This window comes from Rutidosis leptorrhynchoides, chromosome 2 (assembly GCF_046630445.1).
Source record: "Rutidosis leptorrhynchoides isolate AG116_Rl617_1_P2 chromosome 2, CSIRO_AGI_Rlap_v1, whole genome shotgun sequence".
NCBI classification, from domain to species: Eukaryota; Viridiplantae; Streptophyta; class Magnoliopsida; order Asterales; family Asteraceae; genus Rutidosis; species Rutidosis leptorrhynchoides.
Genome location: NC_092334.1, coordinates 365,129,600 through 365,145,178, shown reverse-complemented (window position 1 = coordinate 365,145,178; position 15,579 = coordinate 365,129,600). Strand labels below are relative to the sequence as shown.

Here is a 15,579-nt window from a genome sequence, read left to right as displayed (position 1 = left end):
TGAATACCCATTGAGGCTTAGCACGGTACGCTCCAACATTTCACTATACATAACACCACTGGAGTTTTCCTCGGGCGGCAGTAAAAACTCCCCCACTTAGGATTTATCTTCCTATTCTCACCGCCAAGATGATAACATCCCACGGAATTGTAATTCCACGTCACACCTGACCATTCTCACCGTTGGTCATAAACATCAATTCACCGCAAATTCGCCTTAGGCTCTCAGAGCCGACATGCACAATCACTTGAGACGTCGTACACGCGATGAAATCGCACCTTCATACCACAATTCACAACTAACTACCTTAATCGTTCGAAAAGCAAACTCCACCAAAGTCTTACATATGCCTCTAAGCCTAGGCATATGTCACGCCGCTTACTTAGTCGTGATTCTCAGTCGAGATCACCCGACCTTCCACTTGACGAATCGTTATCAACAATTGCTCACTCTCATGGAGAAGAGTGACCAATTCTGACACCATAATTGCGTCCACCACAATATCAACACTTCATCAAACCTTTGGCCTATCCGACCATTAAGTTCATCACCGGTCCACCGGTAATCTTCACCCGTCTATCACTTAAGAGTAATAAGATGCGCTCATCCGTCACTTCATAAGAAGTATTTACCGCAATGCTCTTAAACTTCGACTTACGCAACTGTCGAATTACTATCACCCGTCGATCACTATTATAATCTCCGCTGCTTCCAAGGGTATCTCACCGGCACCCTAAGCACAAAGTGATCACACCATACCCAATCAGGGGGAAGCGGGGGGAAGCAAAATATTTTTTTTTCCCTTTTTTTTGGAATTTTTTTCCGGCATCAAGATCACAAGAAAATATGAACATTTAGAAGAGACACTTCGTGATGAATGTTATTATTTAGGCGAAAAACGATCGACAAAAATAACATTCAAGATAATATTGTTCGTGAAGAATATGAACGTTTTTTCTTCATGTTTTGTGAAGTAAAATCTAGCCCGATTTAGAGTTTAGGGTTTAGGGTTTGGTGTTTTGGGTTTATGCCCTAAACTCTAAATCGTTCGTGTTAAAAACTCAATTTAAATCCTAAATCTAAACCCTAAATCTAAACCCTAAACCCTAAATTTCTAAACCCTAATATCTAAACCCTATAAACCCTAATATCTAAACCCCAATAGCTAAAACCTTAACATACGCTCGAAAAACACGAGAATTGTTATATATTACTTCTTCGAGCGTTTTCCCGCCAAAATAAAAACATTTATCACAAAGTGTCTCTACTAAATGTTCATATTTTCATCTCATCTATAATGTTCGTGAACAAGGTTTTTTCAAAAAACGAAGAAAAAAAAATTTTTTGCTTCCCCCCGCTTCCCCCCGATTTTTCACACCCCCAAATAGGGCTTGGGGTATTTGTGACTAATTATATCAAATCACAGTTGTATAAACGAGAACGACTCTACATGAGATGTTTTGTTGAGTTTTGCAGAGGAAGATAAATGTCTTTAATTGATATGATATGTAATGAAGACTCCAAGCATAGCAAGCAATCATCATCAAAGCAGTAGATATATAGCGGAAGCAATACTTAAGTACCTGAGAATAAACATGCTTAAAAAGGTCAACAAGAGGTTGAGTGAGTTTATAGGTTTGTCATAAATAATGATTTCAGTAATAGTGTTAGACCACAAGATTTTTTTTCATAAGTAGATCACTCAGATCCAGTCAAGTTGATCTCCCGCAGGATCAAAAAGTTATGCCAGTGCGTGATATTTAAACTAAACGTTGTTTGCCCCGTGACAAGTTGTTCTGTCCTTGTCGTTTAATTTCATTATCAAGTAATACAAAGACTTAGTCAAATGTATCGGGGACGTTACTCCCGATAGGCCTATCCCCAATAATTAAGAATGCCGCAGCAATTAAAAATATCATTGTAGGGACTTAGTCGGACATAGTCGGGTATAGCATAGTTTAACAGTTGGTACTGATATTTAGACTAGACTTTCAAGTTTACCCCGTACAAGTTATCGTTTATACTTGTCGGTTGAGGACTTGCTGGTCATAGCTCAACATATCACAGTTTAATAGTTGGTACTGATATTTAGACTAGACTTTCAAGTTTGCCCCATACAAGTTATCGTTTATACTTGTCGGTTGGGGACTTGCTGGTCATAGCCCAACATATCACAGTTTAATAGTTGATACGTGTAAAACAGTTATAAAAGTTGCGCATGTATTCTCAGCCCAAAAATATATAAAAAGGGAGCAGATGAACTCACATTAAATAGCAGTTGAAGTATTCCACGCAAGAAGGAAAGTAAAGCAAATAAGTGATCTGGATATCAACCTTGAGGTATAATGTTTGATTAGTCAATGGGGAAGTAACCAATCGGGGGGAAGCGGGGGGAAGCAAAATATTTTTTTTTTTCCCTTTTTTTTGGAATTTTTTTCCGGCATCAAGATCACACGAAAATATGAACATTTAGAAGAGACACTTCGTGATGAATGTTATTATTTAGGCGAAAAACGATCGACAAAAATAACATTCAAGATAATATTGTTCGTGAAGAATATGAACGTTTTTTTCTTCATGTTTTGTGAAGTAAAATCTAGCCCGATTTAGAGTTTAGGGTTTAGGGTTTGGTGTTTTGGGTTTATGCCCTAAACTCTAAATCGTTCGTGTTAAAAACTCAATTTAAATCCTAAATCTAAACCCTAAATCTAAACCCTAAACCCTAAATTTCTAAACCCTAATATCTAAACCCTATAAACCCTAATATCTAAACCCCAATAGCTAAAACCTTAACATACGCTCGAAAAACACGAGAATTGTTATATATTACTTCTTCGAGCGTTTTCCCGCCAAAATAAAAACATTTATCACAAAGTGTCTCTACTAAATGTTCATATTTTCATCTCATCTATAATGTTCGTGAACAAGGTTTTTTCAAAAAACGAAGAAAAAAATTTTTTTGCTTCCCCCCGATTTTTCACACCCCCAAATAGGGCTTGGGGTATTTGTGACTAATTATATCAAATCACAGTTGTATAAACGAGAACGACTCTACATGAGACGTTTTGTTGAGTTTTGCAGAGGAAGATAAATGTCTTTAATTGATATGATATGTAATGAAGACTCCAAGCATAGCAAGCAATCATCATCAAAGCAGTAGATATATAGCGGAAGCAATACTTAAGTACCTGAGAATAAACATGCTTAAAAAGGTCAACAAGAGGTTGAGTGAGTTTATAGGTTTGTCATAAATAATGATTTCAGTAATAGTGTTAGACCACAAGATTTTTTTTCATAAGTAGATCACTCAGATCCAGTCAAGTTGATCTCCCGCAGGATCAAAAAGTTATGCCAGTGCGTGATATTTAAACTAAACGTTGTTTGTCCCGTGACAAGTTGTTCTGTCCTTGTCGTTTAATTTCATTATCAAGTAATACAAAGACTTAGTCAAATGTATCGGGGACGTTACTCCCGATAGGCCTATCCCCAATAATTAAGAATGCCGCAGCAATTAAAAATATCATTGTAGGGACTTAGTCGGACATAGTCGGGTATAGCATAGTTTAACAGTTGGTACTGATATTTAGACTAGACTTTCAAGTTTACCCCGTACAAGTTATCGTTTATACTTGTCGGTTGAGGACTTGCTGGTCATAGCTCAACATATCACAGTTTAATAGTTGGTACTGATATTTAGACTAGACTTTCAAGTTTGCCCCGTACAAGTTATCGTTTATACTTGTCGGTTGGGGACTTGCTGGTCATAGCCCAACATATCACAGTTTAATAGTTGATACGTGTAAAACAGTTATAAAAGTTGCGCATGTATTCTCAGCCCAAAAATATATAAAAAGGGAGCAGATGAACTTACATTAAATAGCAGTTGAAGTATTCCACGCAAGAAGGAAAGTAAAGCAAATAAGTGATCTGGATATCAACCTTGAGGTATAACGTTTGATTAGTTAATGTCTAACTTGACATAAAGTATGTTTATTAATATAGCAACTATATTGACAGTGACGGTTTTCGAGAAAAGCTCCTATTTCTCAATAGTTTCTATTTTTGGAAACTTACTATTTATGAAAAACTTCCACTTATAGTAAGCTTCTAGTTTAAGAATGTTCGGGTTATAATTCTTAACAAAGATGTTGTACAATCTCGCCCAAACTTCGTCGCTAACATGCAAGTCACTCGAATGATCTATTGTTACCGAGCGGCCCAGGATCTCTTGACCAGAATCTAAGTCTTGGCATTCGAGATCCACAAGCGTCCCATAATGGTAACAAGGATCACCCTAGGCCACAAGTAGCGGTGATGTTTGTAGTCTTTGTACGCTATCTTTAATTATAACCTTCACGTTAGGTGTGTATATACATATATATTCATTAATTCGATTTTAATTATAACTCCAATATATTAATTCATAAAAATACTTTTATAATTTTTAGTAACATATATTACTAATTATAACATGTTATTTATTTTTATTTTAATTGCATATAATTTATAATATTATTTACATGTTTCGGTAAAAAAAAATAAACCGAAGTAAATAGTAAAAAGTAAAAAGTAAAAAGTAAGAAAAGAATACTTACTAGTAGTAATTCTTCAAAGAGAGAATGAGAGAAATTTTGGTGTGAGTTTGAATGAGAAATGAGGGGTATTTATACTTGAAAAAATTAGGTAAAAAGAATAAAATAATTAAAAGAAAAAGAAATATTTTAATTTTTAATGGGATTTTAAAATTCAAAAGTATTAAATGTTAGGTCATGAGATAATGCACAAAATAAAATAATAAAAGTAGTTTTTCATTATAATTTTTAATTAAAAAGTAATTTATTTATTTATTTATTTATTTATTTTATTAAAAAAATCATTTATTTTAAGGATTTTTTTATATATATTTTTTTTAAATAAACAAATTGATTTACTACTTTTCCAAGAATATTTGTCAATATTTTTTTTATTCATAATAACAATACTAATAATAAAGATATTAATTATTGATATCTTGTTTAAAAAGGATATTAATAATAATAATATTAATATATCAAATTAATGCGTAATTATTTACAAATAATTGTTCGTGAATCGTCAGAATTAGTTGAGGTTAAATGAAATCATATAAAGATTTTTGTTTAAATTTTGCCGGAAATTTACGGGTTGTCACACGATTGGTTACTTCCCTCTTGATCCTACCACTATATATATATATATATATATATATATATATATATATATATATATATATATATATATATATATATATATATATATATATATATATATATATATATATATATATATATATATATTTTAATTACAAATTAATCTAGAAATTTTTGAATCTTCACCTAACAGTAGATTCATGGTTTTCACTTGTATACGAAGATATCAAATCAAATAAGTTGGGTATATATTTGTATAACAATTACTGCACAGGAGGATTATTCAAAATAGTCAAAACCAGTGTTAGAGTGTGTGCGATGCCGCGCCATTTTTTTAACAATGTATATGAAAAATTGTAGGAAAAAGAAGGTATAACCTTTTTTGTATAGTCCTTTAGTAAAATTGGGGATAATGATGAGGACGAATTTGGAAAAAAATCACTGTAGCGCAGTAGTGAACCATGTGAGTACCACTGTTTCTGCGCAACGTACAAGTCGTCGAAGCTTGAGACCGGTTACTATTCCAAACTATGATAATTTTTGATGAAAAAAAAATAGTTTAAAAAATGGGACGACGTTTTTGTACAGTCATCCAGTAAAATTTGTAGGAGAGAATGAGGAGGAGAATTTTTGTAAAAAAAAAAAAAAAAAAAAAACTGTAGCTCAGTATTGGGCTTGTGGGTACAACTGTTTCTGCGCGATATACAAATCCTTAAAGCGTAAAAGTGGTTACTATTCACTTACTATTCTCAAACTTACCCGCGCGTTGTGGCGGAGATGCTATGATGTGTACGACATAAAAGTGTAGTTATGTAAAAACATTTTTTGTGTAACATCTTTTGGATGAAAAAAATTAAGTAAAAAAACGGAGAAGGCGTTGTTGTGCGGGCCTTTAGGGAAAATTGTAGAGGGAAAAAAGGCGGAACAGTTAAAAAAATACTGTAGGTCACTACTGGCCCTTGTGAGTACAAGTGTTTCTGCGCAGCGTACAAGCTGGTAAAGCATAAAGGCGTTACTATTCCCTGACTATTCTCCCACTTTGTCTATTACTACCTCTGTCTCATTCCAATAGGGCAGTATTCCATTTTGGGCTGTCTCATTCTGATAGTCCACTTCCATAAATAGAAAGGAAAGAAGATATTTCATTGGTGGATCTGGAGAGAGAAGATATTTCATTGGTGGAGAAATGAAGTTAGTGGGATTTCCTAAAACTGCGTGTTTTTTGTCTGTGAACTATTGGAATGAGTAGTAGTAGTAGTAGTAGTTTATAAGTTGAGGTTTAAATATATTCATAAAATGTCTCATGTTTAATCATACTAACAATATATTATGGTGTGGTTAGGAAAATGATTGAAAACAGCCACGAAATAATCTGTCAGATAGACCATGAACATTTAAGCAACAAAACTTGTCTTAGGTAATCAGGTAGTCTGAACAAGGAAAAATTTATATTTACAACCATCCCAAGATAGAGGGTCGATATTCAAAAGAGATCTGGAGTTCAATAAGGTGAACATAGGGTAACTCAGTTAAGCAGCATACATCAAAATTCACGCTATGCACGTGTCTGATATTTGTTTTAAAAATAACAAAACAACCACGATGACGACTTAACAACACGTTACGAAAGAGCGCAACAGTGAAAATATATGATATGATGGTGACACGTAAAGTTGAAATTTCTAGCTTTATTTATTTTCCATACGACAAGTAAGAGACTAAGACATTTGAACCACTACAAATAAATTGGGACATTAGAAATCAGAAATAACGCTCTATGCAAAAACAAATCAGATTCATACATTTCTTATCTTGTAAATTACAACATGACACTTACAACACCTCTTGTAGTATGTGTTTTTATGTTTTCTACTTTTGGACACTTTTTATTTCTTTTTCAATTTAAATATTTTTACTTGATATGGTCTAGCAAATTAAATGATGATGACTTAAACTATATATGTATAGGTTGATAACAGAACAGAAAGAGAGAGGGAGATTGACGAATGGCTTCCTGTTACGTCATCAAGGAACGCAAAATGGTGGTATTCAGCGTTCCACAACGTTACTGCTATGGTTGGAGCTGGAGTGTTAAGTCTTCCTTATGCTATGTCCGAACTTGGTTGGTCAGTGTCTTTTTCAGTAGCAACTTTATGTGGTCAGCTAAAAGATTTTGTAGTTTGTGAGCGATTAAAGAAAAATTAGTTGTTGTACTACTTACCATCATCTGGTTACCATTTTTGGTCGTAATGATCTTGGTCTATTTGAACCGTTACTGTTAAGACGCCTTGACGTTCTCGATCAAGAGATCAAATGTTCAGACCTTCTAGGTAAACATTTTGGGGTGGTCAGCGAAATGGTCGTGTACACCTGATTTGAATAGAAAACCTCATCCATTTACCCAGTTTATTGGGATATATACTTTTAGTGTTCAATATTTTATTTCCCAAGTTTAGAGAAAATGTCAATCCGATTACCGAAAATTTTGATAAATTTGAGTTGGCCTATGCTTAATCTCGAAATGGGTCAAACGAGTATAATAGAAACTAAGCCAAAAATGAAATCCATCCAATAAGTTAAAGGTTACAATTTGAGTGTTTGACTAGTAAGGTGTTTGTTTGTTATTTAATATGTTTTTGTCTGAAGAATTGCGTATCATGTCGGTAGAGATGATGTGACCTAAAATTCTGTATGCTGAATAGTGAAGACTATTTATTTTTATGTCTGCAAATAACTTAATTCTGTCTGTAGCACTTATGTGCTGTTTATTTTGGTCTGAAGATCTGCGGACCATATCTGTAAAGAAGATGTGGTCTAAAGGTCTGCATGCTAAATCGTGAAGACTGTTTGATTTTACATCTGCAAAATAACTTAATCCTGTCTGCAACACTTAAAATCATATTTCTAAGTCTGCGAGCTTGCAGACAGAATAACTATTATTTTATCTTATCTTCAGAAGAAGAAAAAAATAGTCTACAGTAAAAACGTCTACGTGCGCGCAGACATAAGACATAATAAGGTTTACAGAATGAAAACGGACAACACCTTAGAATCATATTTTTAAGTCTACGATTTTGCAGACTGAATAAGACATTATTTTATCTTATGTCTTCTATTAAACAAACAGTCTGCAGTAAAACGTAAGCGGGCGCGCATACATAAGATATAATATAAGAATGAAAAACAAACAACACCTTACGAAAAGGCTTTATTTACACTTTTCCTAATCATAGTCCTAAGGCTATACTCGTAAAAGTTGGTTATTAGAAGTCACTAGGTAGTTACTAGGAAGTTACAAATTATATAAGCATGTTTTAAAATGTTAAAGATAGCTCTTATAGCTATTTTAAAAAAACACTATTTTTATTATTACTTTATAAAATGGTTTCTTATAACGACTATTTTGTTTAAAATTTCAGGGGACCTGGTGTATCAGTAATGATAATATCATGGGTTGTAACTCTATACACATTATGGCAGATGGTTGAGATGCATGAGATGGTACCTGGGAAACGGTTCGACAGATATCACGAACTAGGCCAGCATGCCTTTGGCGAAAAGCTCGGTCTTTACATAGTGGTCCCACAACAGCTCATCGTTGAAGTCGGGGTCAACATCGTGTATATGGTCACAGGAGGAAAATCTTTAAAGAAATTTCATGATCTTGTATGCAATGATAACTGCAAAGACATTAAACTCACTTTCTTCATCATGATCTTTGCTTCGGTCCATTTTGTTCTCTCCCATCTCCCCAATCTTAATTCGATATCTGGGGTATCGTTGGCTGCGGCAATCATGTCTCTAAGGTACTCTAAAAATTTCTTGATTAAAAAAAAAAAAAAAGAATGGAGAAAATGTTAGAGGTGGCAATTAAGGGTCAACTTGGGTTAATTGTAACTTTAAACACGTCCTATATCAAAACTCAAATGGGTGACACATTTTTTTCAAAATTAATTATATTTGAAGGGTACTATATTGGTTGTTTACCTCCATATTACCTTAAATTTTAAAATTATACGGGGCCATATAGCTAAATTTAGTAGTATCTTATACAATTTAAGAGTAAATTTGTTTAAAAAAGAAAAGTTCAAACCAGTGGTGTCACGGGACACCCTCAACTACACATAGAATCGTCTCTGTGTCCAATGAAAAATAAAATGGAAACTATAAACTATCAAGGAAAAGGGTCAAACGGGTCGCCTAGTATTTATGTATCCAACCTCGTAAATCACTTTATTCAAATTTAGATTGTTATCGTACTAATATCGTTTTCATGACCATATTGGTTTCATTAGAGATTTGTTATAAGCTAAAAAGTTGAGCACAAGTGTTTTCACATCAGCTTGACCCGACTGATTTTGTCATATATTAAAGAAACCATTTTTTGAGGTTTACCTAGCCTACTCATTTTACCACCTCTACGAAATATATACAGTAACTAATAGAAATTGATGTGATGCAGTTACTCTATTATTGCATGGTCAGCATCAGTCGCAAAGGGAGTGCAGCCAAACGTACAATACGGATATAAGGCGAGTACAACAGCTGGGAAAGTATTCAACTTCTTTAGTGCATTGGGTGACGTTGCGTTTGCATACGCAGGCCATAATGTAGTGTTGGAAATTCAAGCTACGATTCCGTCAACCCCCGAGAACCCATCAAAGGGTCCAATGTGGAAAGGGGTGGTTGTTGCCTATATCGTTGTAGCAATTTGCTATTTTCCGGTTGCAATTATAGGTTACTGGATGTTTGGTAATGAGGTCTCGGATAATATTCTTATAAGTTTAGAGAAGCCGGTGTGGCTCATAGCTATGGCTAATTTGTTCGTTGTTATTCACGTTATTGGAAGCTATCAGGTTAAAATCTATCTCTACCGAAAAAGATGAATATAATTCAGTTGAACTAAAGTTTAAAATGTGTTTTATGTAGATTTATGCAATGCCTGTGTTTGATATGATTGAAACTGTGCTTGTCAAGAATATGAATTTCACCCCAAGCTTTACACTCCGGTTTATCACAAGGAATATCTATGTTGGTAAGTTAGAACTACTTGGGCAAAAATTACTCTAGAGGGCGATTTCGACCCATTTACTTACAATGGGTCATTTGGGTGAAAGGAATCAAACAGGTAACAATACTGCAGAACCTCGTAAAAGTTAAGTTGACAGAGAAATTCAGGCCCATCTTACATCACCCAACCCTTAGTGAAACGCACAGAAAACTACAAGTGTAACACAACCCGGCCATTTTGCCACCTCGAATATGGAGATAATGTTTTTATTGGTTGATCCTTATTTTGCTGCAGCATTAACAATGTTCATTGGTATTTGCTTCCCGTTCTTTGGTGGACTGCTTGGTTTCTTTGGTGGATTCGCGTTCGCACCAACAACATACTTTGTAAGAAACTTTAACACTTTCCTAGTTCGTAGTCTTTTTACGAGTGTCTTGAAGTGTCTTGAAGTAAAACGATTGATCTCTTTTTATTACTCTTCATGATTTAGTTGCCTTGCATCATGTGGCTCACAATATACAAACCAAGCAAGTGGAGCTTATCTTGGATTGCCAATTGGGTATTCGACAAAACGCCATTGCCTAATTTATTAACCATTATTACATACATTTCGATCATTTCTGCTGACACTGATTTACACAATCTTAATTTCCAGGTTTGCATCATATTTGGGGTTGCTTTGATGATTGTATCACCTATAGGTGGTTTAAGGCAGATCATTGTTGAAGCCAAGGACTACGAATTCTTCTCCTAAAAAAAATGTAGACGGCCAAGTATGTATATGCGTTAAAGAAGCTCGTGAAAGTAATATAAATAAGTTTGCACAGAAAGATACCTTTAAGATATGTTAAAGAGTATATATGCATGAGTTTAAAGATTGTTAAGAAGGGAGGTGTCCATGGAATCTGTCAGGAAAATTACTTGCAGATGTTCCAAACCTCCCTCCAATTCATTTTTACTCCGTCGTCTGTGATTATATGTAAATGTAATATTCTTTCCAGATTCCACTGTGAAATCAAAGCAAACATTTATTTGATAGTTGTTTATTGAAGTCTCGTAAAGAGCCCTTTCACAGGTTCACTAATCACTAGATAATCACAGGTCATATTTTCATTTTTCAGAATGACAAATAGTCTAATCCCATATACAACCGCACAGTTTATATATAAATGGACTCGGATGAAACTTGAACCCATAACATTGATTGGTTACCATCATTCCTCATACGGCCGAGTCAAAAACTCTTTGGTTACATCATGCAAGTACAAGTCTCTTGACTAACCAAAGACTAGCCTTATTAGGAATCTGCAATTTTTACTTCACTTTTTCTGATCTTGAGATTTGGACGGTTTCATTTTATTTTTTTCATAGGTTTTTTTGGTTATATACGTTCTTTTGTTTTTTCGCCCAAAAAAAAAAAAAAAAAAAAAAAAACTTGTCAAGCTGAACCTTCAAAAAGACGGGAACTTTGGCCATATATCAAGTACCTTTACATGGTAAACTCACTAAAATTCAATCACTAATATAAATGAACTCATGCCCTTGCACCAAGCGAATAAAAACAAACACATAATCATCGGAAAGTAAATAACATCGAACACAATTTATATGTAAGGAAGAGAACATAGAACACAATTAAATTACAAAACATAATAAATAAATCATGTACAAAAAGTATTTGAATAATGCAATATAATTAACTTATTACATGCACTGAATTTACATCAGCCCAGAATAAAACAGGGAAACTACATCCATGATACCTGCCATGCCATTTGGTCTTCATTTGTTTTTGTTTTGTTTTTTTTTTTTTTTTTTTTTTTTCTTTTTTTTTTTTTTTTTTTTGTAAGTTTCCACACACACTGGTTCTAGTAAAGACAAGGATACAAATATGAACATGTGAAAAGAGAAAGATCTGTATATACATAGTACCGGAAGTTGCACAACCAAGATTGCATTCTGACTCGTCTTATCATATACAAGCCAGAGAAGTTATGGGGTACAAACCAGCTAACCCAAAAGATCTATATGTTTCTCATAGATTCTTTTGTTTCTAAATTGAATGTGAGTAGTTTGCATTAACCATATACAACAGATATGCATCTCTTAATGATTGCTGTATCTCCTATTTCCCTTGAAATGACGGGCATTTTTCCGACAAAAAATCTACATATTCTATTACTTCGCATCCTTTTAGAGTACACAAGCAAATTCAGTCAATACAAAGATGATTAGCAAAGTGCTAAAAGTAGTACTATTGAAAAAGACATTGAGTTGTTAACTGAAAGATGTTTCTCATATTGTGAAATTAATTACATCACACATTAAGCTACAAGAGCAATAATAGAATGCTAGTTTAGATTGTATTATATCTGCATTAGTCATCAATAGCATAGAAAACGCAATACGACTTTAAAAGTACAAGTGCTGGCAGCTAAAAAAATCGTCTGTCACTGTATTATTTCTGTAACTCCATAGAAGTTTTCATAAAACTAACGAAGGTACATAATATTTCTTGGATTTAAACTGACAATTCATACAAGATAAAGAGTTCAAATCTCAAGTAATTCATCAACTTTTCCTATCTAATTTTCTGGTCCATATCATATATAGCTATTCTTTCTCTATACAACTCGATCCATCTGTTACAAATCCAAAGTATACTAACCGAAATCGCACCAACAACAACAATAATCCAAGAAACCCAAACCCACCTAGGAATAACATAATCAGCATCACCACTAATATAAAACACAACCATTTTATAAACAAAAAAAGGCCCCAAAAAACCTCTAACAACAGAATAAAACGCATAAAACGGAGGAGACATTACATCAAACACCTGGTCTGCAACTTTGGATTGCGACTTCAACGCACTCGCAAGCGTCCAAACGTTTTGAAACAAGCTAGTAACCTCAGCCAGTATAAGCAAAACCAATATACCATAAGCTCCATGAACCACTAGATACCTACATGTTAAAAAAACAAAAAGTGTAGCTAAATGATGGCCAATAAAGAGCACATCATTAGGGTTAAAAACTACATAATGACATAGATCCATTAAAAAGTAAGCAATGCTGTATTCCAACACACTATTTTGAAAATCAGTATTGGTCGATGCAAATCCATAGGTGACGTCATCAAGTATGGCTTTACAAGCTAAAATAACAGCAGGTGTGCCATGTGCAAGTGAGATCAAACAGCTCGCAGCTTCAGCCCGGAGTTTTGAATTCCAATTGCGAAACAAAATCAAGTGAGCAGTTAAGTAAATCACGAAGAACTTCGAGAAAAAGAGCGGGAGATTCGGTAAGGATGAAATTAGCGTTACAATTTCCATTATATTCAAAGATGAAACCCTAATTTTTACATTTAAAATGCTATTGATTGAAACTTGAAACCCTGATAGGTGAAATTGAAGGTCAACTATAGAGAATCTAGTCGAATTGATTCTGAGATATAGATGTATATGGGTGTGTATATGTGATGAAAACGAGATTTACGAGAGGATGTATGAATTTGAGAGGCTGAAAAAGCAAAAACCAAGTGGCAGCTCTCGAAGTGTCAACCGCCAAATATTTTGTATATTTTTTTTTTTTTTTCTTGCTTTATTTTTGAATTATATTATATTTGAGGAATTAGATGATAGATTCTTTATGCAAATTTAACGTTACCGCCCACGAAAATTTGTTTCTGTATCTCTTTTATTTTTTTTTTTAATTTTTTTTTTTGCCGGAGGTATTCTTTAAAACAATCTCTTTATCCGTCGAACAGAAAGAGGGAGGACTTTCTCTACTCTTGGGAGTGTTTTACTCGGGTTGGAGAAATGAGAAATGATTTCTCTTTATTCTAGGGTAAATGAAAGATTGTGTACGTCTCACCTCCTCATACCACACACATGTGGAATTGAGTTTTGTTGTTGTTTAGATAATAAGTTCAAGAGCTAGTGAGTATTATAGATCATTAAATTTTGATATATTAATCATGAATCAATCGAGATTGTATTAGTGTTCGTTAATGAAAAGAACAAAGATGATAAAGATGTAACCTTTAAAGTGTACTCCGTATTAGCTTGACGTTTAATAAAGATAACAAATAAATAGACCCCTTCGTTTAGGTCTAAGAGCCTCTCTCTTCTTTTCATAACTAAAATAGAACCCTACATCTATATACAAGCCACCGCCATTGACACTATTGTTCCGGCCACCGGCTTTTAAGCCGGTGGTCAGAGGTGATCGTCTTCTCCTTTTCGGTTTCTTTTTTCCCTCTCTCGCTTAGTCGCTTGGTCTGCTGTATTTTTGAAGTTTCAATACTCTTACGTTTTTTTATCTTTGTCGTCGTTACGAGTTCACTGGAGCTCTGCCTTCGTTTAGGTGTGTCGAGTCCCTAACCTTCCTTCCACGCATATATTCGGCTTATTTTCTCCACCGCTGCGTCTGTGTTCTTCTCGTTGCATCTTTCTTTCACGCGGAGATTTCTTTTGCATGTAGGTTTGAGGTAGGTTCGGGTTTAGTTTCGTGGTTGTGGGTTTCGTGCTTGCGGGTTGTGTCAGTTCGTGGTCGTTGGTTAGTTGTTGTCGGTTCGTGGATGTATCAGGTTTTATTTGTATGATCGGCGTGGTGGTTAGTTGTGGTTATAAGTGATTCAAGGTCCCTTGTTTTAATGGTTCAAGTGGTGCAGACAGTTTAGTTAGCGATCTCCTATTTCATGAGATTTTAGGACGTGGGTTTTTGTTTGGTTTGTGATCGTGGTTCAATATTACTTGCTAAAGTTGAATGACACACGGAGTCAACCATTTGAGGTAATAAGCACTTAAATTTGGATGGGTATATGGCATACGAAAGAGGATAATTGTCATAAAAAGGTTCCATATTGAAATACGATTAATGTTTATTAACTAAAAGAGATGAACATTGGTAGAATAAGTAGTCCAAGATACTAACAAAATACCTAATGGACTTTTATAATAAAAGGCCCTTCTGGCTAAATGCATAAACATATAATATAGTTAAATATATCGCCTAACAGATTTTTGTTTTGGGTTTTTGTTTTGTTCGTGATCCTGAGTAGACAATTGGACAATGATGACTTAGGGTTTCGATAGACAATTGGAACACTTAACTGTATTCTCTTTCAATTGAACTAACTCTATTACATTACATCGAATTTATATATATGTCGTTCGATGGAAATGAACCCTAACAGAAAATAACAAACCAACAGACTTTTACAATATTTACAGTTTCTACCCTGCACTGCAAATATTTACAAAAAAGATCCATGTGGTTGCCTGCAAACGTCATTTGACCTTCTTTTGACTATGTTGACTTGTACACTCCCTCTCAAGCTTGAAGTTGGATAAAGTGGAAACTCCTAACTTACCAAGAAGCTTATTGTGCTGTT

General features: G+C 34.2%; 1 protein-coding gene and 1 pseudogene across 1 annotated transcript; one reads left to right on the top strand and one right to left on the bottom strand.

Annotated features, from left to right (window-relative positions):
* Positions 1–6,899: 6,899 nt before the first annotated feature.
* On the top strand, positions 6,900–10,933 carry LOC139888967 (lysine histidine transporter 1-like; annotated as a pseudogene).
* A 1,778-nt stretch (positions 10,934–12,711) lies between these two features.
* Positions 12,712–13,747, bottom strand: LOC139892032 (TLC domain-containing protein At5g14285-like). Its single transcript, XM_071875065.1, has one exon. The coding sequence runs from the start codon at positions 13,514–13,516 to the stop codon at positions 12,761–12,763; it is 756 nt and encodes a 251-aa protein (XP_071731166.1). The 5' UTR covers positions 13,517–13,747; the 3' UTR covers positions 12,712–12,760.
* Between the last annotated feature and the right edge of the window lie 1,832 nt (positions 13,748–15,579).

Excerpts from the sequence above, each read along its gene's own strand:
- LOC139892032 (XM_071875065.1), bottom strand. The coding sequence starts at position 13,516 with ATGGAAATTGTAACGCTAATTTCATCCTTACCGAATCTCCCGCTCTTT.